At 42.2% G+C, this 24,461-nt stretch overlaps 1 protein-coding gene across 3 annotated transcripts; it reads left to right on the top strand.

Moving 5' to 3' along the window:
- Positions 1-627: 627 nt before the first annotated feature.
- On the top strand, positions 628-24,461 carry RESF1 (retroelement silencing factor 1). Of its 3 annotated transcripts, none has more exons than XM_083699831.1 (6): positions 628-2,849; positions 3,216-3,556; positions 11,865-11,932; positions 14,439-19,767; positions 21,937-22,014; positions 22,804-24,461. In XM_083699831.1, exons 4-6 carry the CDS (start codon positions 14,469-14,471, stop codon positions 22,944-22,946), a joined length of 5,520 nt encoding a protein of 1,839 aa, XP_083555957.1. In that variant the 5' UTR covers positions 628-2,849; positions 3,216-3,556; positions 11,865-11,932; positions 14,439-14,468; the 3' UTR covers positions 22,947-24,461. The 3 variants fall into 3 exon arrangements, with proteins under 3 accessions (XP_083555957.1, XP_083555955.1, XP_083555956.1); XM_083699829.1 differs by having other exon boundaries at positions 3,216-3,408; XM_083699830.1 differs by having other exon boundaries at positions 3,219-3,408.

Below are 24,461 nucleotides of genomic sequence, written 5' to 3' on the forward strand. Positions count from 1 at the left end.
AGTCCCTATGTGATAGCCTGCAACTCGGGCTCGGAAACAGAGAAGATTCAGTCTGCACCAGATCCTTTGCCTCAGGCATCACCTGAACCAAGTCTGGGGCCTGATCCTGAAGAGTCCCAGTCTGCACAGGTTCCCCTGCAACAAACACCAGCTGGGCCAAGTCAGGGGCCTGAGCCTGCCCTGGCGCCAGATGCGGGGATTACCTGGTTGCCTTCAGCTGGGCCATCACTTACAGTTGCTCCACTGCCTGTTTGGTCAGGGAAGGCTGAGGCGGCCCCTGGGTCTAGTAACCCATCGACACAGATCTGAGAGGAGAGACCTGAGTACTTGCAGGAGGAGTGCTCACCTTCGGGCAAAACAGGGAGGTGAGTCACCGGGGAATCAGGACCGGTCGCTACCCCAACAAAGATAAAAGGCTGTCAGACCCCGCCCCAGGTTGCGCGAACAACATTGCTGTAAGCCAGATCCTGCCTGAGAGCCTGTACCTGTCCTTGCCTCGTTTCCTGCCTCGTTTCCTGCCTCGTTTCCTGCCTTGGCTCTGTCGGATTGATTCCTAGCAGAACCTCCGGATTCTGGACCAGTCCTGAACTGCGTTTCACGGGTTACCCCTGGGCCCAGTACACCCTCCTTCGCCACCCACTAGGAAGGGGTGTTCAAAGTTCACACCTATCACGTCCGTCTATTGCAATGTAAAATCCAACCCCCACTCCCTCTTTCATCCCCCAAAGCCCCTTATTTGGTTAATTTTTCCAGTGCCCCAAAGCCCTTATTTGATCAAGCCTCTGTGCCCTTACATACTGTTTTAGCAATAAAGCTATGTTCCTTTATTTCACCAAAGCATGTAACACTCTTTGGGTTGGGTCAGTGTGAGAAGTAAAAAGTGGGTCCTAAGACCCTTAATCCTGCTCCTTAAAATACAATCAGAACAAAACTGGTGAAGCAGCAAATAATTTATTGACTAAAATACATTCTTTGCAAGAGCAGGTGAACAAAGTAGGCACATCCAAAAACTGGCAAAACATAAGCTTATATTCACTATACCTGAAGGTTCCCTCCCTTGTCCCCTCATTGGCTGGGTACTGCAAGGGTTACAGCCTATCACGACTGCCTGATTTCCCTACTAAAATTCCCCTATTTGGTCTATGCAATTACTTGCTAAGCCAAGCAAAGATACTGCCTTCTAATCACAAGCTCTACCACCCCCAGTTAACAAGTTTGAGTCATTCTGGACCGCTGATGCTACTTATTACAACCACATCCGGACCCCTAGCAGGTGCAAGCGAGTTCTATACTTGCTGAGGCGTACAAATAAACCGTTTCTCATCTGCAAGCTGCCCCACTTACGAGCATCCTAACCACAAGCCGTTCTAAATATAAATATAAGCAAGTTTGTGCTGCCTGCAGTTAAATAACCATTGCAGCATTTTGGTGAAAATGCAACTCCTCAATCATTCAGCTAGTAAGGACCCCTGACCATTAGGTCGAGTCGTGACAGACTCTGGGGTTGCAGCGCTCATTTCGCTTTATTGGCCGAGGGAGCCGGCGTACAGCTTCCAGGTCATGTGGCCAGCATGACTAAGCCGCTTCTGGCGAACCAGAGCAGTGCACGGAAACACCGTTTACCTTCCCGCTGGAAGTATTTATCTACTTGCACTTTGACGTGCTTTTGAACTGCTAGGTTGGCAGGAGCAGGGACTGAGCAACGGGAGCTCACTCCGTTGTGGGGATTTGAACTGCCAACCTTCTGATTGGCAAGTCCTAGGCTCTGTGGTTTAACCCACAATGCCACCTGCGTCCAAATCATTCAGCTAGCCAGGTACAAATTCACCTAACCGTTACCTCGTTCAACCCACATTTTACCAGAATATCCTGGCTGCTCATCTCCTGTTTTGCCCAGTCCATAAACTGGCTCAGTAGTTCTTAATCTTTGATTCGATAATTTCCTTATCTTTTGTCTTCAGAGTCACGAAGCATCTGGTTCTGCTCACACTTCAGACATATCTCCATTCATACCATACGAAATTATCTTCAATTATACCATGAGATCTCTTTTTAGACCTCACATACTAAACATATACAGTGGTTACATCCGCTTCAGGTTACAGACTCCGCTAACCCAGAAATAGTGCTTCAGGTTAAGAACTTTGCTTCAGGATGAGAACAGAAATTGTGCTCCGGCGGCGTGGCAGCAGCAGGAGGCCCCATTACCTAAAGTGGTGCTTCAGGTTAAGAACAGTTTCAGGTTAAGTACGAACCTCCAGAACGAATTAAGTACTTAACCCGAGGTACCACTGTATTCAATTATACCATGAGGTCATTTTTGGGTCTCACAACCGCAGGGAGCGCGGCGGTTACAGTTCCTCGCCTACAGAGGTCGGCGCCGACCCAAGAACCGCCTGCAAACTCCAGGAATCTTTTGCCTCCTCAGGGAAGGCGACTTGTTCCTGCCCCCCCCCCCCGCACCTTCGTGGGCGGGGCCAGGTGGATTTAGGGAGGGGAAAGCAGCGGCTGGTCGATCCTCCTCATTCACAGCTGAGGTAAATGTGTCAGCGGCTTTTCAGAAAGGGAGAGACTAGAGAGCGCTGCTCAGACTCTCCTCTTCTCTGGACTCCCGACTCCGTTTTGCCCGGCGGCGAGGCTTATCCGCCTTCTAAAAGCTGGCACTTTGAGGAGTCTTTTTCTCTCCTATTGCTTCGAGAGCGAGGGGCGGAAAGCGCTTCTGGAGAGTCGCTTCCGCTTCTTCCCGGAAAGTTGTCGCCTGAGGCCCATCGGGGCGTCGCCTGCCTCTCTCTTCCTCTTCGGCCACGGCGGAGGATCGCTATGCCGCGGGCGGCGTAGAGACAAAACGGGTACGGGGGGGGAAGGCTTGGGAGGGAAAGGACGTGAGTGGGTTCAAAATGGCGAGCGGGAAGAGGGGGGGGGGGTAAAAACGCCGCCCCAATTACCGCAGCTAATTGCAGAGGGGGTTGGCGGCTGAGGCTGCGGCGCTGAGGTATCCTCCTCTTCCTTCGCGCCGCTGTGGATTATTTCCCAAGCCTCCCGGCGTCGGAGGCGAGAATTGCGCGCGCGCGCGCTGGTCGGGCGAAAGCGAGCGCTCTCTTAGCTTTCGGTTTCCCCTCCGCGTTTCTCTCCTCACCCCTGTGATGTCAGGTAACACCGAATCCTAATGGCTTTCTCCCTTTCTCTTTTCCTGCTCCCCACTGCGACTCGCGCAGCAGAGAGAGAAGAGAGAGAGAGACTCGATTCCGGGCATTGCAAACCTGGCCGAGGAGGTGGCTGGCACCGTCGCTGCTGCTTTGCGAGGCGTGAAAATCCGCTTCCCGCGAGGATCCCGAGGACCGCTGCCGCCCCGTGGAGGGAAACGATGTCGAAACAGCTCCACACTTGGCGAGGATAAATGGGCCCGCCGTAAGTGTCACGTTTATTTTGTCATTAGATGCATTTTTATAGTCCGTCGTCCCGTCCCGACGCGCCCGCACCCACCGCACCATCTACTTTTTCCATTTAAAGATTCCATAAAGTGTGGAGAGAGGACTTGCTTTCCCCCTGGTCAGAGGTAAGTTGTTGATCTCTGCGGGCGGGGGGAGATTGTTTCATATTTTGTTATAGTGTTGGGGGGAGATAAGCACAGTTCGTTTCTCTCCGACCCCCTTATCGCCTTTTTAGGGTTCTGTAACAGTGTGACTGCGCTGCTAGGGCTCTGATCTGATATCCCTTCTTCTTAGAGGCCCCCCCCCCCCCGCCGCATAAAAGAAACTCTGAAATTTCCTAGCTTGTGTTGAGTTGGTAGTGCTGTTACTCTGGAGACTTGATTTTATTCCTCCCTCACAGATGTGACTGGGTGATCTTCACAAGGTGCTATTTCCTAATGGTAAAATATTATCTGAATCCAAAGCAAAGTCCATTACTACACTGTTTTTTGGTAAAAAGCTAAATATGTATTTTAAAAATTCAGGCCAGGATTGAATCTTGCTGTTTTTCAAAGATTATCTTTAGCTGACTTTCGCTGTACCAGAACAAATTCCCCTTGAGTAATTATTTCTATGTATATATGTATTCTGTTTTAAGAATACATATTCTTAAAACAGTACAGTACTGGGAAATTCAGTGGATAAAAGTGAAAAACTCTGAATTGACTTTGAAATAAATATAATCTATTTTCTACTTGTGTATCTTCAGCTCAGTCCTAGTCATGTTTGTTTTTTTGCGACTCAGGAACACCCACTTGTGACCAAGTGGCGATTTTCAGTCGCAAGGTTTATAAAAACTAATCTGGCTCTGGTGGATTCTGAATATAAATATTTTAAAGGATCCTTACCTGTTTTGATACATGAAGATGATGCTTTTACATCTTGTGTGATAGGCAGTGATCTGGCCTTTAGACAATATTTGGTTTAGCAGCAAAAAGAGCTGTGTTCTGACCCTGAACTTTCTGTAAATAACCTAGTCAGTTAATGGTCTTTCAGTAGAAATGTAAATCAACCTGATGAAGTTTGCGAATTGGTAGGATATTTGTTTGTTTGTTTGTTTAGTCCTGTGAAAACACTAGTCCTGTGAAAACACTAGTCAGTTTCCTCTGGGATATTATTGGCTTAATGCCACAAGTTAAATCTGGTGTTGGCTAGATAGAGTGAAGAAACTCCAAAGCTTTTAAGGTGGAGCCTTACACTCCAGGATTTTGATTTTGATAACAGTTGCTTAAGTTATTTAATGTTTTATTCCTGTGTGATGTATGTTCCCTATTCTCTAACTTGATGCTCATAGGTTCTAGATGAACAATGTGGATCATGAGGATTAGAGCTATTTTAATCTCTGTGTTTTATTTGGTATTATGATTTTATAACTTCTTTATGCTGTTACTATTTCTGTGTAGAACTGGTTGTAGTATTGAGATACGGGCATGTTATAGTAAATATACTGTATTTGTGGCCTACTTAAGATGAAATTCTAGCACCTAGAAATTTCATCTAAGAAAAAAAGGGATATCATGAATTGATTGTTCAGCAGAGCAGCTGTTTTTAATTGAGCCGTGTTGAACATGAACACGTCACTCGGTTGGCTGGTTTGCCAGATGTCCCCCCACCCCCCAGTTGCTATGAGTATTTTGCTGGCTTGGCCTCCCTGAGGGAACACAAACTCCTGGGCCTGCTGTTTGACTCTTTGGTATGCTATCTGTTTGGAGAATAAAGTCTGCAAAACAGGTTGCACCATCTCCTGGTGATGACAATCAGATATACAGAAGATAAATTCGGGGAATGTCCATCACCCTTAGGACCCAATATTGGCTCTTTGTTGGGTGCTGTAGCCTTTTGTGTGTGTAGGGAAACAGCGTTTCCCCTGCTGAAGCAATATATAGTTGTACTTCCAAAACAAAAAGTATTTTTTTTGTTTGCATCACCTTGCCATTTTACAGCTCTTTTAAAAGGCAACTAAATAAACTAAAACTAAATCCCTGACTAGTTTTCACTGCAAAGCAACACTAGGACTGTGCTATAAATCAATATATTGTTTGATACTGGGTTTTACATCAAATCGTGATAACTGTTGACATTGCAATTTATTGCAAATGTGTGTGTGGTATACAAAAAGCACAATATTGGAAAAACAGGGAAGCCAACTTCCTTCTGTGTGTGCAGCTCTTGCCAACTCCACCTCAGTTGTTCCCTGCCTCCCACAACGGCAAGAAATCGCTGCAGCAGGCTGACTCAAGTATCTCCAAGCAGATATCGCGAAACAGAGCTTTGAGAAACTTCTTCCCAGCCAGGATTTGGAATTAGCAGGGCACCAGGCACATTTTTGTGCCTAAACATTCTCCATTTGAGAGTGCTTCCAAAAGTCTGGGTGCCATTTTTTTGTCCCTGGCTGATATTCAAGGATTACTGAAATGTATGTGCTTTGAAGCTTGAGTATATTTTAAGGATAAACAATGTGTTAAGGAGTTAAATGATAAAGAGTAGAGTGTTTTGAAATCTGAACTATGGTACCTATATTTTTAATGTGAACATCAAATTAAACATGTACAGTGGTACCTTGGGTTAAGTACTTAATTTGTTCCGGAGGTCCATACTTAACCTGAAACTGTTCTTAACCTGAAGCACCACTTTAGCTAATGGGGCCTCCTGCTGCTACCGCGCCGCCGGAGCACAATTTCTGTTCTTAACCTGAAGCACTATTTCTAGGTTAGCAGAGTGTGTAACCTGAAGCGTATGTAACCCGAGGTACCACTGTATTAACAATATCTGCTAAAAATGTGTCACTTAATCTGACTTTCATATTACTTCATGCTTATCAAAATAATAAAATGTCTAGGCGCCACTGGGGGGGGACAGTTTGTTTTGGCTCCCACAACTCAGTTCCTAGAAGTGCTTTGGCTGCTAGCTTTGCTATCCCAGTTTCTAACACTGTCCCCAGCCTCTCCTCTCTCTGTTAACTTTCCATTCCAGTTCTAAGTTGCTTCTTTCCTTGCTCTGGTGATCCAGCCCCTATTCTCCTCCCCTGCTTCTCTCTTTCTCTCTCTCTCTCTCTCTCTCTCTCTCTCTCTCTCTCTCCCTCTCTCTCCCTCCTCTCCTGTGTATGTGTGATATTCTATCTCTCCCCTCCCTTGTTGGTGTGCTTGGTTTTGTGAAGCCAGAGAGGAGCTCCTCTGTGGCACTACCCTGCTGCAAGTTGGAAGGAACTCTCCCCTCCCCCAGTACCATGCTTGGCTTGTAAGTTGCTTCAGAATAAAAGGGGGAGGGAAAGTGTGTTCAGCACAGCCGGCAATGTTCTTCAAATACAAAAGGCATCTCTATTGCCAGAGATTGCCAAAATGCAAATTACCCTTGAAAAAAACAGAAATTTAATTTAATAATTTTTGTTCTGTAAAATTTTATCTCTTCTTTCTGACTTGGCTTGGTTTATAAAAGAAATGCAAATTTTCCTGGCAATAAAAATATAATTTTTGTTTATATTTTCTGTTAAAATGTATTGAAGGGAGATGGGAAGGGTTGCTCTCAATATTCTCTGTACCTTGTACCTAAGAAGGGTTGCTCTCAATATTATCTGCAGTAAATCTCTGTGCTAATCCTGCTTCTGCAATTGTGGTCAGACAGTGGCTGTTTGCTAAATCTGTCCGGCAGGTCAAGAGTCCATTTCCTGCCTTGCCAGCTAGCAAGAAACTGCAGCTGTTTGCAAATCTAACCAGGCCTGCTAAGGAGGCCGTTTCCTGCCTTGTGCTTCCTGCCTTAGTAATGCAAAGATAAGAAAGACACGTACAAGCAAAAGGGGAGGGGGAGTGCTTAGCCAGCAGAAAGACATGTATGAGGGAGATGGAATGTTTAGCAAGCAATATAGATGTGCCATATAAGGGAATAAGTTGAACATTTGCCAGCTGATTGGGGAAGTTTGGGGAAGGTATGGGAGGGGAAAGAATGTTCAGAAAGTATAAGAAAGTTTGCTGAAGTGTATTGCGGGGCAGCCAGTTTTTCAGAAGCTATTCTGCTGGTTGTCTCTGTGCACAGATTACAATAAACTCTTTTCTCCAAAGAAGAATCTTTCCTGGTGCTTTTTGCTCTCTCTTCGGTACTGGGGACGCGGGCGAACGATTCCCTGGCAAGGACAAGGTTCAGGCTACAGCTTCTGTACCATTCTTTTTTGGCTTGGTTTAGAAAAGAAAATTAACAATCAGATTCAATAGTGATTTATATTTGCATATCCTAAAGTGTTACACTGACTTTAATTTTTTAGGGGACATTCTCTTACCTTTTGATATCTATGCTACTGATTAATTTTAGAGAAATTGTGCTAATTTAAACATTATTGGTACAATAGTACTATAACAGTTGTAACAATATGTTAACTGTAAGTAAAAAATTATCAGTTTTACAGAGTTAGACCTATAAGTAGTAGCTGTTGCCAGGATATTACCTTGTTCGCCTCTACATAGCTTCAGCCTTATTTAAGATACTGTGATATATCGAAATCTCAATGTTTAGCTCGTGCAATGTTGAACAACCAGATATTGCCCAGCCCTAAGCAACAATGAAATATTAAGGTTGCAGTTATCAGTGGAAATATAATTTAATGGAGAATGTAATGCAACAGTTTGTTTAATTATCTGTATTCTATCAAAAGTTATAGTCAAATAACTAGAAATAGCACAGCTTGCTTAGGTTGATATACAGTGGCTTTCCTTCATTTGAAAGTAGTCAATGAGCATGAGTGTTTAAAGAGCCAATCAGGTGTCATCTTGTTATGGCAATGATCCAATCAGGTCACAGTAGGTTTCAGCTATCAATGTTATGTACTGGAGCTGACAGGAGGATGTTTGTCAGCATGTTATATGATTGCTATCTAGTTGGTTGAGTTTTTTCCCCCTTTCATTTAGTGAGCTTGTAATAAATGCCCTCCCACCAGATGTCAAAGAAATAAACAAACAGCTGTCTGACTTTTAGAAGACACCTGAAGCAGCCCTTTTAGGGAAGTTTTTAATGTTTGGTCTCTTACTGTGTATTTATTCTGTTGGAGGCCGCCCAGAGTGGCTGGGGAAAGCCAGCCAGATGGGTGAGGTATAAATTAAAAAATAATATTATAAAATTAAAGAAATGGTGCAAAGAGGACTGGTCACCCAGAAAGCAATGTAAAATAGTACTACAGTGGTGCCTCGCAAGACGGAAAACTCACAAGAAAGAGTTTTCCGTTTTTCGAGGTGCTTCGCCAGACGAATTTCCCTATGGGCTTCCTTCGCAAGACGAAAGCCCATAGGGAAATCTCCGGGGGGAGCGGGGAAGCGAAGCGCGTCTTCCCCACTGTCCTCGGACCTCCTCCGAAGGCTGGCGGTGGGGCGGAGAGACCTCCTCCCGCCGCCAGCCTTCGGAAGGCTGCTCCGAAGGCTGGCGGTGGGGCGGAGAGACCTCCTCCCGCCGCCAGCCTTTGGAAGGCTCCTCCGAAGGCTGGCGGTGGGGCGGAGAGACCTCCTCCCCCCGCCAGGCTTCGGAAGGCTGCTCCGAAGGCTGGCGATGGGGCGGAGAGCCCTTCTCCCCGCGCCAGCCTTTGGATGGCTGTTCTGAAGGCTGGCGGTGGACTGCCAGCCTTCAGAACAGGTCCGGGGACAGAGGAGAAGCGCAACGCGCCTTCCCCTCTGTTCCCGGACCTGTCCTGAAGACTTGCGGTGGGAGGAGGGTTTTCCTTCCCACCGCCAACATTCAGAATGCTGTTCTGAATGTTGGCGGTGGGGAGGAAAGCCCTTCTCACCACAAGCCCCACAAGCTCCGGGAAGAGGAGAAGTGCAGCACGCCTTCCCCTCTGTTCCCAGACCTGTCCTGAAGGCTTGCGGTGGGGAGAAAAGCCCTTCTCCACACCGCCAGCCCGGCAAGCGGTTTCCATAGGAACGCATTGTTTTTCAATGCATTCCTATGGGAAACCGTGCTTCGCAAGACAAAAAACTCGCAAGAAGAAAAAAAACTCGGGGAACGAATTAATTTCGTCTTGAGAGGTACCACTGTATAAAGTGAACAAGGCTACAATTATGAAGAAATTAGAAGAAAAATTGGTGGAAACTAAACCAAAGGTGGCATTTCTAAATTTTGAAGAGGTGTAAGGAGACTCGGACACGGGTGGCGCTGTGGGTTAAACCACAGAGCCTAGGGCTTGTCGATGAGAAGATCGGCGGTTCGAATCCCATGACGGGGTGAGCTCCCGTTGCTCGGTCCCTGTTCCTGCCAACCTAGCAGTTCAAAAGCACGTCAAAGTGCAAGTAGATAAATAAGTACCACTCTGGCGGGAAGGTAAACAGCGTTTCCGTGTGCTGCTCTGGTTCGCCAGAAGTGGCTTAGTCATGCTGGCCACATGACCCGGAAGCTATACGCCGGCTCCCTCGGCCAATAAAGTGAGATGAGCGCCTCAACCCTAGAGTCAGTCACGACTGGACCTAATGGTCAGGGGTCCTTTTACCTTTACCTAAGGAGACTGTTACTAGAAAATCAGACTGATAAAGGCAAGAAGAGGTGCACAACAGCAAGTGATGATAGAAGAATTAAGAGACTGCCTACGTGACAGAAGAAAATCATCTGGATGTATTCAAGATGACATGGCGCAGTGTAACGTGAAGTTGACTGCAAGGACTATTCGGCGCAGACTGCAGGAATATGGTCTAAATTCCAAGGAAAAAGCCATTGATACCTCTGCTTGAAAAGATTAAACTGGGCTAAAACCCATGTTAATTGAACAGCGGAACAATGGGACAGTTACTTTGAATGATGAGACTCAAATCTCCCTGCTTGGTAGTGATGGCATGAAATACATGAGGAGAAGTATTGGAGAAGATTTATATCCTACTTGTACTACACCTAACATGAAACACCTAGTTAGTGTTATGATCTGGAGTTGTATGACAACAAAATGTGTGGGCAGAATTGCATCATTAATGGGAATGTAAATGCCCAAATATACATAGCCCAGACCCTAACCCAATTAAAAATCTATGGAATGGATCCAACTAAAAAAACTGGTTATGTCAGAAGCTATGCAGCAATAAAACCAAATTAATAAAGACAATAATTCAATCTTGGTTTCACATTATTACAGCTGCAGAACTAAAAAAATTGGTTCATTCCATGGGAAGGTGTTGTTAGGTCGTAATTAAAGCTAAAGGTTACCCAACTAAGTATTACCGTATTTTTCGCACCATAGGGCGCACCGGACCATAGGGCGCACCCAGTTTTTTTTTTTTGGGGGGGGGGGAAATCAAGAAAAAAATATTTTCCCCCCAGCCCCAAAGAGCAGCGTACAGGCTGCACACAACCTCTCCCTACCAGAGGGGTTGCGCGCAGCTATGGAACAACCCAAGGCAGCGAGTGGGATGGATCCCGCTCACTGTTTTGGCTTCCCCTTTAGCCCCGTGCAGCCTCTCCTTGCCGGAGGGGTTGCACGCAGCTATGGAAGAAGGCAAGGCAGCGAGCGGGATGGATCCCACTCGCTTTTTGGCTTCCCCTTTAGCCCCGTGCAGCCTCTCCTTGCTGGGAGACGCTGTGCAGGGCTAAAGAAGCCATAGCCCCGTGCAGCCTCTCCCTGCCGGAGGGGTTGCGTGCGGCTATGGCACAAGCCTGCATTCGCTCCATAGGACGCACACACATTTCCCCTCAATTTTTGGAGGGGAAAAACTGTGTCCAATAGAGCGAAATATACGGTAACTGACACTCTGAGAATCTTAGTATATATCATTTTTTCTGTGTTTCACATTTCTTCTTTGACTGGTGTTGTAATAAATAATCCTTCATAAATGTTATTGCATTACATTCTTCATAAAATTACCTTTCTATTGATATAATTTTATAGTATTACCCCAAAAAAGTGGTGGTATGAACCATCAAGCCTCTGAAATACTTTTTTCCAAAGGGTTTCCACAATTTTGGCCACTAGTGTATATATAGTAACCAGTAACTAATCAGCAACCAATCTTATAAGTCATTTTTTTTTAAAAAAAATTGCAATCCTTTCCCCTCAGTTTCTTAGCACAATTAAATAGATATCCTTTCAGTTTTGTAGAGATTTCAATTATTTGATTGTCTCATGTTGTACTAGAGCTAATGTTTGCTGCTAGAGCAAAAGTGGCTCACTTTACATTTCCTTATTTTGGGCACTGTGACCTAAGCTAATTTTAAACCTTTGTTTTATCCCCCCACCCCTTAAGATATTTTCGTGCATCTTTTTGTGAAGGATACTTGTGTATTGAGGGATGTTATGCTTTTAAGTGGCAGATCAATCTTAACCAAATTTGTCACTTCTCTTTGAATATCATCTGTATTATCTTTCTGTGTAGCAATTCCATATGTATTGAAAAAGTATAGATGTATGGGAACCATGCATTATTTTTGTTTGTTTTTCAGAAACCTTATGAGAATACTGATACTACTGAAGATTAAATAAACTTGGATAAATTCAGAAATAACCAGTCGTAAGTATTGATTTGTTACTTAATTCAGTTGCTGTTCATTTTTTGCAGATCATAGAAACTAGGGGATATGTATATTTTAATGTGCTGCATTACAGTGCCCTGTCATGGCTAATCACAGCTTTCATGAGTTTATGAAGCAGAAACATACACAACCTGTTTTTAATGCAGCTGTCATCATTGTGTCCCCCCCCCCCACACTTATGCTGGAGTTATGTTTCCAGATCCTGTGTGTATACTTGAAATCGGGTAAAGTGGGAAGGGTGCGGTTGAGAGGGGCTGGAAAGCAGCTCTCTCGGCAGACCATGTCTGTCCCACCCACCTGCCTTCAGTGACCAGAAGGTTGAGCTGGGGGGTTGGTGGTAAGCTTGGGCAATGTATCAACACATCTACCAGGACCAGTTTGAGGGCCAGAGTACGATGGCACCTTCACCTGGCGGTGGAGGGACTTGGGAGCAGCGCTGATTTCACTTGCGGCATACCATTAGGTGAAGCTGCTATTGTTCTCTGGCCCTCAAACTGCAGAGGAAGGAACAAGCTGCATCAGCAAGGCCTGGGGCCGATGCAGCTTGTTCCTCCCTTGGCTGCCCACACCTCAGTGGAGTAGTTTAACAAAGCCCTCGCCCTGCCACTGGCTCAAGCAGTGGTAGGGGGCTTCTTTAAATGGTTCTACGCTGCTCTACACTGAGGGGTGCGTGGCCGCCTGCGCCTCAGCAGAGCACTTTAATGAAGCTCTACCTCCGGCTCACTAACTCAGCTAGCAGTGGGAGGCTCCTCCCCAGCTGAGCGGAGTGTTTCAACACAGCCCGCACACTCCTCTTACTTGTATGTGAGACTGAGAGACACCAGGGCTTGCTCACCATTTAGGGCTGGTCAGTGTATCTTGATTGCCTCTTCCTTTCCTGAGGTGGGAAGAAGCAGCTGAGATAAATCCCATGCATTGTGATACATTAGCATGTTGCGGCATTTAGCTGCTAATATGTTGAAAACCAGGTATTGCCCAGCCCTAGTTGAATAGTCACACCAGTTACCCCTTGCCTAGTTAACCTGATCTTGACTGAGACCATGGTGTATGGGGGGAGGACTTTAACCCCTGGCCCTGCTACATTCCTAACTGGAATTGCCCCCAAGCCAGCTGTTTACAGAACAGCCAGTTCCACACATTAAAGGCATGATAGTGCTGTGCTGTTGTCTTGTTGTCCCTAGCTTTGCATTATCTCCTTGCATTGAGCTTTCGTGTGCATGCACACTTCTTCAGATACACTGAAACAGAACACCTCTAGTCATCACATACAGCTCCCAAGTTAAAACAGTACAACGCATCATCAGAGATCTACAACCTCTCCTGGACAATGACAGTTCTCTTTCTCAAGCTCTGGGAGGAAGACCTTTCATTGCCTACAGACAGCCACCCAATCTGAAACAACTCCTAACCCACAATAATACTACAACCAGACCTAACACGGACACTGGCACCAGAGCCTGCAATAAACCCAGATGCCAACTTTGCTGCCACATACACCCAGACAACACCATTACTGGCCCCAACAACATCACACATACCATCTTGGGACTATTTAATTGCTCATTGTCTAACATTGTGTATGCCATCAAATGCCAACAGTGTCCTTCAGCTCTCTATATTGGACAAACAGACCAGACCTTACGCCAAAGAATAAACGGACATAAATCGGACATCAGGAATCACAAGACAGAGAAACCAGTAGGAGAACACTTCAATCTCCCAGGACATTCTATACAAGATCTCAAAGTAGCTGTTTTATTACAAAGGAATTTCAGAAATAGACTGGAAAGAGAAGCTGCTGAATTGCAACTTATCACCAAACTTAAAACCATGGAGAGACCTGGTCTGAACAAAGACCTTGGATTCTTATCTCATTATACATGACAAAGCCATTTTTCACCTTCTCACCCCTTGCTTTTTCCTGTAAGACCTATTGCAGTCGTTAAGAGTCGTCAACAGGCTCATCACAGCTATCTGCCAATCACCCATTCCCACCACCCTTCTGAGTAATACCCCTCCCCACCTTCTCACTATATAGAAGGGTCTGGAAACTTCTGTTTCAGTGTATCTGAAGAAGTGTGCATGCACACGAAAGCTCATACCAAGAACTAACTTAGTTGGTCTTTAAGGTGCTACTGGAAGGAATTTTTTTTGTTTTGACTATGGCAGACCAACACGGCTACCTATCTGTAACTTGTCCTTGCATTGAATTATTATTATTGGCAACCTGTTCCTGTGTGGGTTTATTTGGATGTAAATTTGTTACTTGCTCCCACATACATGTGGATAGGATTGCTATATGTCTGAGAATTCACAAAACTACCTTTATGTATTTCCTCCCTGAACTTACAGTTAACTTTTTTTATTGGTGTGTTGTCAGCCCAACCCACAGGGAATTATTCTGCAGTTCCTACTTTTTAAATATTACTGCATACATGAAAGTATATTTGTTTAAAATCTTTTATTTTCTCCCTCACTTGTCAGATTCCTGAAAAGAAAAGAACTATCAGCACAATGGATTGGAGCACAAGATCTACCCTGACCTCCAACTTTCAGACAAACAATGTTCAAATTCAGGAACAACATCAGTCACAACAATTTACAGCAGCAGTTTTTCAAGCAAATGTATCTGTTCAAAATTCTGGAACTTACTCTGGAAATGATCAAACCATAAAAATACTCTCTAATAGAATGAATACCCTTGCAAATAACTTGCCTTTTCAAAATCCTGGAGGCTCCAATACTTTACGTCCTATTCTGCCTAAAACATCTGTACATAATGACGTTCAGCCAGCCCACCTTGTTCTTACGCTACATCCCAATTCACTTGGACATGTTTCCTCTGAGAATGTCCAGATGGCTGATGGCATGACTCAGAATTCGAGTTTGACAAAGAATGTGCATATTTCCTCCCCTGTAGTCGTACAAGGTAGTACTGAAAATCCTATGCAAAATATACCTCAGAAAACAGTCAATCTGCCTATTGCCTTGGATAGCTACAATAATCGACCATTACAGAATCATTCTACTTCTATGACTACTTCAGTATATTGGCAAAAGAGCCAAAGTAATACATGTTCAAAAGGACTGCCAACGCCGGTGCACTACTATCATGTTAATGGACCTGCTACCTACCAAATAGATACTACAGTGCCTTTTAACCAGGCATCAAATCAGTACTCAAATTCTCAGCAGAACCTTTCATGTCTTGTTTTCCCTTTACAGCAAAATACTCAAAACCAAATCATTGGCCCAAGTTCAAGCCTGAAAGCAGCTTTGCATTCACAATACTATGCCCCTAATACTGTAAGTCCTATACAGTATGGAGTACCAGCCCATCATAATTCTAAGAATGCAGCACAGACCTTCTCTCAAGATCGAAATCCACCATCATACCCAGTTCCTCCTGCACAAAGAAACCATGGACAGTTTGTACTTCGACAGGCAGTTGCAAATATATCCCATAAAAATGTACAGAACTACCACAGTCCTAGGTTGGATCAAAGTAGTAATCTGTATTCAACTCAGCTTAGTGAAAAACATCAATCTGTACCATTCACCCAAGAAACTAATGCAGTAAGCAACATTCCATATAGTGCAAGTGGATATAGGACTTCAAATCAGCTTCCTAATGAACTGGCCAAGTCATCAGTTGAAGTTGGAGCAAGCCTTTGTAACAATGTGCGAGTTGTTGGAACAGTTCCTTCTGATGTCGCTTTAACACCACAAACGGATAGGACTTTGGAACAAGAAAAGAATCTAGCTAATGGCTCAATACATTTTCCTGAGAACTTGAAAGATAAAATAACAAAAGAGAGACTAGTACTGGATGGGAAAAAACTGCATGAATTCAAGAAGACATTCTCAAAATTAGCTATGGACTATAAAATGAAATTAAAAATGTACCTATCTTCAGTACAGAATGGTCAGGCTGCTGACACTTCCGTTCACAATCAAAATGCTGTTCAGAGTCAAAATGCTGCCACCTCACTTGCTTCTTACAATACCAATCTCAATCTGTCTTTGCCACTGCCAAAGGATTCCAATCAAGCAATTCAGCCTCTTCCATATGATACCACTCAATCATTTCCTCCTATGTCCTACAGTTCTGGTGAAGTCAAATATGCTCCTTTATCAGTGAAAACCAATAATCACTTAGAGCCAATTCTAAGGCATATGCTTAAAGGTACTACTGATGAAAATATGTTATTTAACGATTATGTTGAAAAAGGAGGGTCCCATCATTTGGCCATCAAAGATCATTCATCTAGTGCTCCTATGCTTTCTAGCAGTGATGTATCTGAAACTCGTGTGAATAATATTGATGATGCTTCTAAACTGAGGTCAAACATTACAATGGATTCTACCCAAGTGCCTTTGACATGCACAAAAAATGGTCCTGGTTATGAACTGACTACAAGATCTGCCATCGATCAATTGGGGAGTTGGTGTAAGAGTAAAATGGAAATCCCTGGCCAGTATTTTACTGACAATGTTCCGAGTTCAAATCAGAACCCACCTGCCTCAAATGGATCATCCTTATCAAAAAAAGAAGACAGAGAGTGCATTGAGCAGAGTAACACTTGTCTGCAAAAAAATGAAAGAAAAACTGTAGCTGGGAGCAATGAAAATATTTGTGATACATTTAATTCAGCTTCTCTTCAGAAAGCAACTGTTCAAGAAGCAGGCGTAATGCAGAAGACCTCAGTTACTGGAAATCCTTCTGTAATGACAGACGTTAGTTGGGAGGTAGTAAAAAAAGGTCTTGCTTTATGGACCAAAAATTTGCCAGGAGCTTTGAAACACTTATGTAAAAATAAAGATTCAACTGTGTCTTTGTCCTTATCAGAAGTTGGAGTAGATGGGGGAAAAACACAGCAGATTTTGGAAAATCTTCCCACTTCATTAACTCAGAAAGACCAAACTAAAGTTACAGTTGGATCAACTGAAACAACTACGTCTTCTGCACCTTCCTCTCTTGGAAAAAAACTTGATTCCGTAAATTCCAATTTACTCAAGGGTTCTGAACTCCAAGTTGCCATTGTTACTCCATTGATAATGTCAAAAGAGAGTATTCAACATGAAGTGCAGAAAAAAACTCATTCATCTATTTTGGAAGAAATGTATCCAATTATTGAAGAAAACAGTGTATGTAATTTACAAGAGCTTAGGTCCTTAGTACCAGCTGCTGATGAAGGGGCAGGAGGAACTCTTCGTTCATCTTCAAACACAGGTATTACTGTTAAGAAAGAAGATATTCATGAAAAAACCACCAAATCCAGTGAAGAAACCTTGATAGTCAAAGCTGAAATGAACAAGGATTGCTTAATTCATCAAGTTCCTCAGAAAGATGTAAAATCTTTCAAAAGTAGTTCAGATTTGCAAGAACCAGGAGATGCCGTTGAAGTTGTGCTGAATGACACTGTGTTCGAGATATCCAGTGTGTGTACTCTTGTACAAGGTGATGAGTTTTACAATTCACAAATAGCTTGTATTTTTAATAGTAGCCCTTTGAAGTCTAGTAAGAAAAATGACACTTCAGAAGAATATATGCCGTATTTGCATCATAGTGAGCAGCATTCTGGCCTTTTGAAAAGTGAATCTGAAATTATCATGAGTGCCTCAGAAGGAGATACCTTTTTGCCATCCCAAGACCGCTTATCAGATGCCACTACAGAAAAGCTGTTAGACGAATTGTCGAATTTAGAGATTCCTCAAAGTGGGAAAGCTTCAAATGAGGGGAATGTCATTGATTCTGAGGAAGGAAAAAGCAGTTCCATGCCCCAAAGTACTCCTCTTTCAGGAGAGAAACTTAAGCAGGATACACTCTATGATTGTATTCATAGTGCAGACTTCAGCAGTGATAATGAGGTTTTACCTGTAAATAAGGGAAACATATTCAGCAGTAGTATTGCAGATGGAACGAACGCTACTGCAAAAGAGGATGCCACAAAAAGTGCGCTATTTGAAGAAAATCAACCAGATTCTGGAATCGACACTGAAGCTCCTAAAATAGTACTAAACGATCAGCTGACTGAACTCTTGAAAGAATTTCCTTACGGAATCAGTTTTCCAAAGGCTTTAAAAACCCCAGAGAATAACGATTTTGTGACTAAACTAAGTGAGAAAGAAGATGAAGAAAAGCCTCAAAGTTCTGTGGAAACTCCCTCACAAATACAAATAACAATATTAACCTCTGAACAGATGAAAGAAATGTTTCCTGAACGGAGTCAATCTTCCTCTAACATACCAAAAAACTGTGAAGTTGACCAGTTTTCAACAGAATTTAAAGATGACTTGATGGAAGAGAATAAAAGGCATAGTCAAACTGATCAAGCTGTACCTTATGACAGCCGAAATATCTCAGCAGAAACAACAGCTGCAAAACCCAGTAAGCATAAATATTGCTGCCTCCAGGGTTGGCTAGCTTCAACAATGGGAGTGGAGCCGTGTAAATGCATACTGCCTGAAAAAGTTGCCTCAAAGCAGAAGGTGGACATTTGTCCACAGTCTAAAACTGTATCTAAAGTCAAACCAGAAGCTGATGCAAAAACTGGTCTTCAAGAAAATGAATCTAAAATAGATCCTGAAATTGTTCCACTTTCATCTCTAGAAAAACTAGGCTCTCAAGAACTTAATATACCTGTCAAGCAGGAAATGGAAGAATTGCCACTCCATACATCTTCTCCTACTTTGACGACTGAAACAATTGAAATTAAAATACAGAACCACACACGTGAAAGAGATAATGTCTCTGCAGATAAAACACAGTGCCATTCAAGCACAAAAGATTTAAAAGTGGTTGCTGCTAGAACTCTCTCCAAGATTGAAACCTCGGTTAAACAGAGAACATCAAAAGAAAAACATGTTGTAAGATCAAAGACAGATCATCGAAGGAGAATAGAAATAAAGCGCAACACATACCAAGAAAGATATAAAATTAAACGGGACTCCAATGAAACACGCATTATTAAGGGACCAACTTTGAGTAAGGGTTTGAAGAGAAAAATGGCAATAGGAAAAAAGCATAAGGCTATGGTAAACCAGAATAATGATGCCATAAAGTCCCCAAATATAAACAGTATTAAAATTAAGAGCCCTCAGCATAAATCTACCATGCTTTCACCAGAACATTTAAATGTAAGGAAGAAATTAGATTTTGAGAAAAACTACGGATACAAAAAAAATTTGGGGCACACAAGGATAAACAAGGAACCAAGTAGGACTGAGCATATTGAACACAATGAAGAAAGTATTCAAAGGAAAAGTCTGAAGCTAAATTTGGAAAAATTTGCGTATTCGAAAGAGAAGAAAAATGTAGGCAATTACAGAAATCCTTTAGATGCATCACCAAAACACATGAGCCATGCTTCCAATATACTTAAAACTCCCTTCTCGGTTAAAGAGGCTGTGCTAGATACTCGTAATAGAGACAAGCGACTTGAGAGATCTCTTTCTGATAAAAAAACATGTTTCAGCAGAAGAACTGGTATACTGTCAATTTCTCTACAAAGAGAACAAAAGAAAAAATATTTGAACCAAGTTGCATTCAAAAGGATTGCACAGAAAACCATTTGTTTGACAAACTTAGATTCACATTCCAAACCAGTATGGCATGTGAAATCCAGTAGTGCTTCAGCATTGTGTGAGGATCAAAAGAACAGCAGCGCATCCTCTCAGCATCCAGAAATGGAGAAACCGAAAATGCTTGAGTTCAAAATGTGCCCAGAGATATTGTTTGGAAAATCGGTCTCAGAAGAACAACTTTTAGGTGGAAAGAATCTTCCTGAAAAAGACAAAACCCCTATCACAGGTACGGTATGATATGATCAAGCCAACCTGTAATACAACTCCTGTTAAATAGGAAGTTGTAAATGCAGACTTGTATTAGTTTTAGTATTTCCCCTGCTTACGTTTACATTTTAAAATGTGTTTTGTGTGTGCTTGTTGGTGTCAAGGAGCTGTCAGTCGAGCACAGCTCATCCACAAGGCAGGAAACTTGAGACACAAGATGCTTTTAACTTTTATTAACAGAAAGTTTCCTGCCTTGTGGATGAGCTGTGCTTGACTGACAGGAGAGGCGAGTATAGCAGAGTTCCTCATTAGCTTCACAAAGACTGTCTTAGCAGGTAACCAGTGAAGTAATCTTAGAGGTACTTAGCTAACTTAGATGATTAAAATGCATATACGTAACAGTGGTGAGCTTGAGTACATTTCTTTTTAGAGTTAACATGAATGATATGATTCATTAATACTTAAGCATCCATAAACCTGTTAAAGGACAAGAAACTACGAGAAGGAAATAGCTGGAGGGAATGAATCATGCTTTATGTTGTCTCTATACTAATCCACAGAGTATGGGATTCAAGCAAGATGAATTGGAGCTCATAATACAGGATAGCAAATATGACCTGGTGGGCATTGCTGAAACTTGGTGGGATGAGACTCATGACAGGAATGTAGGAATTGGGGGGTATAGCCTGCTCAAAATGAATAGAACAAACAGGAAGGGAGGAGGAGTAGAATTATATGTAAAGGGATGTGTTCACTGGTGAAGAGATCCAGCATCTGAAGCATAGAAGACAGAGAAACAACAGTGACCTTACTGTGGATGTCTGCTATAGACTGAATAGTTGGATTGTGCCTTCCTAGAGCAAGTAGTAGGTCCTCTGCGTAGAGAAGATGGGGGAACACCTGGCTTTCCAATACTACATGTGAAAAGGATATAGGGGGCTTAGTGAACCACAAGCTTAACATGAGTCAATAGGGAGATGCAGCAGCAAAAAAGGTAATGGTATTGGCTACATCAACAGACTTATAATGGCCAGATCAAGGGAAATAACAGTACTGCTCTATTCTGCCTTGTTCAGACCTCACCTGGAATGCTGGGTCCAGTTCTGGGCACCACAATTTAAGAAGGATATTGACGCATGCTAGAACGTATGCAGAGGAGAGTGATCAAGATATCAAGGTTCTGGAAACCAAGCCAGAGGAACGGTGGAGCAAAATATTAGTTTTCCTCCCTGTCCGTCAGTATTTCACAATTGAGCTGGTTTTGGAGGGTCTTTCAGAGAAATCTACCATAATTATTTGACTTATTCAAACTTTTAGAGATCTGCCTTAGGTTTTTTGTCTAAAGGTTTTTATTGGCTTCTAACATTGGGAGAAACCTATTGTGTGTGGATGGTGCCATTCTGGTTACATAGAATAAATAAAAATGGAAGGAGGAGGAGGGGAAATAAAGAAAGAACATCCCATTCTTCATCTGCTAGCTATATAGATAATTATTCAACACATCCACTCCAAGGTAACACTGAACAATCCATCTTCTATAGACCAATATTCTCCTCAGTCCTCACACCCAGATGTCATAATTGCATATTTTTATTCAAAAAGTCTATTAAGAAGTATCCAATCGTTAGTAAATCTTGACACTGATTTTTCTCTGCTTAAAACACTCGTTTCGCCATCTCTTAAGTCCAGTAATTTCAACATACATTGGAAGAGTTTTGGTTTCAGTTGAAAATTGACCTTCAAAACCCTCAGTATCAGTTTATGTACTTGAATGTAATATTTTTAAGCTTTTTTACACATCAATCAAGCATGATAAAATGTCACTTCATTTTCTTGAACATTCTGAAAACCCTGCTGAAACAGACCAAAGTTTCATGTAGCTCAGGCTTTTAGGTGCAACAGCCTCCAGGTAAATTCCCTTGAGTATTGACAAGGCGGGCATTTTTTGCAATGTGTTTCACCAATGCTTGGCTCTAGAGGGTTTCCAAGTAAAGGAAGTTAATAGTTGAGAAATAGCCAGTGAGAGAACAACTTTGTATATTTTGTGATCTATGAATACATGGGTTGCTTCAGATCATTGTACTACATCGACCGTGGGGTGTTTGTGGTTGTCCCTGACCCAAGTATATTAGTCTGAATTTCATAGACAACTGACTGTTTACTCATTACTTGCAATTATGACTTGCAGCTGTCAAAAGTAAAAGAGAAGACTGGTTAAATTACAACCCTGTTAAGAGAAGAAAAACTGAAGAATGTGAAGCTCAAGGTAACTTCTAAAATCCATATAAGGATAATGCCAAAATTAGGGCCAACCAGAATATCGCAAAATAGTGCAGAAGTTCTGCAGAATTCCTCATCAGAAAATTTGCAAATGAAATAAATGGGAGGCAGCGAAAAGTAAGGTAACTTTTTGATTTCCTGTTATAAATCAATAAACTTGATTTTGTGAGGTTGAATGCTAGCTTGAAACTGACTTGACACTTAGTGAGGCACTTGATGGAGGGAGGACCCTTCATTCTCAGAAGAATAGTTGGTGTCAAAAGCTTCCCTAAGTGCCAAAGTCCAGATTTCAACCAACTCTCCACATTAATATTGTCCAAGGTGGTCTAGTTATGGACAACATATATGTCTATTGCAGAGAACAGATGTAACTACCGTCTTAGGTGTACCACTCTGTCCTGGCAGCTCCAAGATAGTGGTGGAACTAGCCACAGCACAGGATACCATGCCATACCTATATTGCCTCAATAACATGTCTGTTAAGGTTGTGACTTGTCTAGTATTTTGAAGCTTGAGTGAACTTGGAAAGCCTTAACACAGCATAGCATGTTAAACCAAACTTATTGGGTGGCTGAGTATCATGGTTGAATAGTAATGATGCACTTCTATACTTGCCTACTCAAAAGTAAGTTTTAGCAGATTCAATGGGACTTACTCCTAGTATTGTTTTTTATATATAGCTTTGGAGTTTTGGCAGGAAAAGCTGAATTTTGCAAGTCTGTCTCTCTATAAATCCTCCAGATTAACAGTGCAATTGTTTGTCACTATTCTGCAGTTAATGATGGCATTCCTCTTGATACTGCAATAAAATTATTGGATGGAATGCCTGTGAAGGATTCTAAAGCTACATTTCAGACCTACAAGAAAATGCATCTGGAAAAAAGAAGCCGAAGCCTAGATAGCACTCCCTTAAACTAAATGTCACAAATGTGAGTAATATCATGGGCATGTCTTGTTTATGGTGCATGTATTTGATGGAATTGGGCCGTAAAGTAAAAAGTGACTGACAGGGGTGGGCACTGTAAAAATGATTATTGCACACACTGAGATGTTTTATGTTCAAGAAAAGATTCAAAAATTGTTTTCCCATAGAATTTACAAATAATTTTAACAATTGAATGTCTCACATTTTGCAATTAATAAATTCCCCTGTCTGTTTAATTCCATCATTTTGTCTAAAAAACGAGGATGATAGCAATGTAATTGCAGAAAGAAGCCAGTGGATTTTTACCCTTCTTTTTAAAAAGACATGTAATGAAAATATAGTTTATTGGTTTATCGCTTTCCTATAAAAACTAAGAAAACAATAACAATATTTTCAACTCACCCCCCCCCTCTGAAGAGCAGAGATAGTGTTAAAGAATAATACATTAGAATCAAGACCTAATGAGAATAGACCAAAGTGTCATTCCACAGTATCCCATGAGCAGTTGATGGACAGAAGCAATGTTGAATAGATTCTGCATAATCAATAAAATTGTAACATGCCATATAAATACTTGTTTCTTTTTCCAGTTTGATGGTCCTCATTGTGATGTTGTTAACTTATATTGTTATATTGTTGTTAACTGTCCTGTATCTGTAACAATCATAGCATTTTTAAGAGAGAGAGCAATTTTGTTTTGTCTGAACTTTGGAGAGATAGTTAAAAACATGAACAAAAGCAGATAAGCCTTGGGTATGCACCAGGGAGCACTGGAAACTGTGTGCTGCTATCCAGTTTTGCTGAACTTTACAAACTTTTCAGAAAGTTACTTTTTACTTTATTTATAATGTTCTGTTATTTGAGACTTGTTGATTTTCAGATGTGTTTTTTTAAAAGGAAAAGTTGCAAATACCTCTGTTGAATATCTCCACTTTGATTGAAATGTAATTGTATTTGAAAACCCAGTTTGCATTTTGACCAAAACTTTGTGAGTCAAAATATTATCAGGATTCACCAGCCAGTTATTTAAACAAATCCTCTGTAAGCTATATTAGCTAAGGGTTGTATTTAACTGTATTACTCAGCTGACTTTAAGGCTTCTTTTAGCCGAAGGGAAACAAAAATGATTTCCCCCTCCTCCAGCAGCTCTTATGCCCCACTGAATCTTCTCTGGAAGATCCCCAACCATCCGGAGCAAATTTCAGGGTGGGTGCTTCAGGGGGTGGAGCACCCACTCTGAAATTGTTTCCTCCCCCGTTCCACTGCTAAAAGCCTTATTGTCAGTTGAACAACACTCTGGGAATACAACCAAGTACGTTTCCAAATATATGCCCTAGAAACTATTCTGATGTTGAATATTCATTTTTAAGTGCCTTTTGTATTATTTGGTATATTTGATGATACTTTATAACATTGTCATTTATTGATTGTGGTTTTTTATAAAAAAAGTTACATGAACTCAGTGCTACTGTTTCTTAATGCAATTAAAAGCATACTTATTTTGGCAA

Source organism: Podarcis gaigeae (assembly GCF_964106915.1).
Source record: "Podarcis gaigeae genome assembly, chromosome: 10".
Classification (NCBI taxonomy): Eukaryota; Metazoa; Chordata; class Lepidosauria; order Squamata; family Lacertidae; genus Podarcis; species Podarcis gaigeae.

Excerpts from the sequence above, each read along its gene's own strand:
- RESF1 (XM_083699831.1), top strand. The coding sequence starts at position 14,469 with ATGGATTGGAGCACAAGATCTACCCTGACCTCCAACTTTCAGACAAAC. Across the intron at positions 19,768-21,936 it reads AGACAAAACCCCTATCACAG|CTGTCAAAAGTAAAAGAGAA; the intron begins GTACGGTATGAT and ends TATGACTTGCAG. Across the intron at positions 22,015-22,803 it reads TGAAGAATGTGAAGCTCAAG|TTAATGATGGCATTCCTCTT; the intron begins GTAACTTCTAAA and ends ACTATTCTGCAG.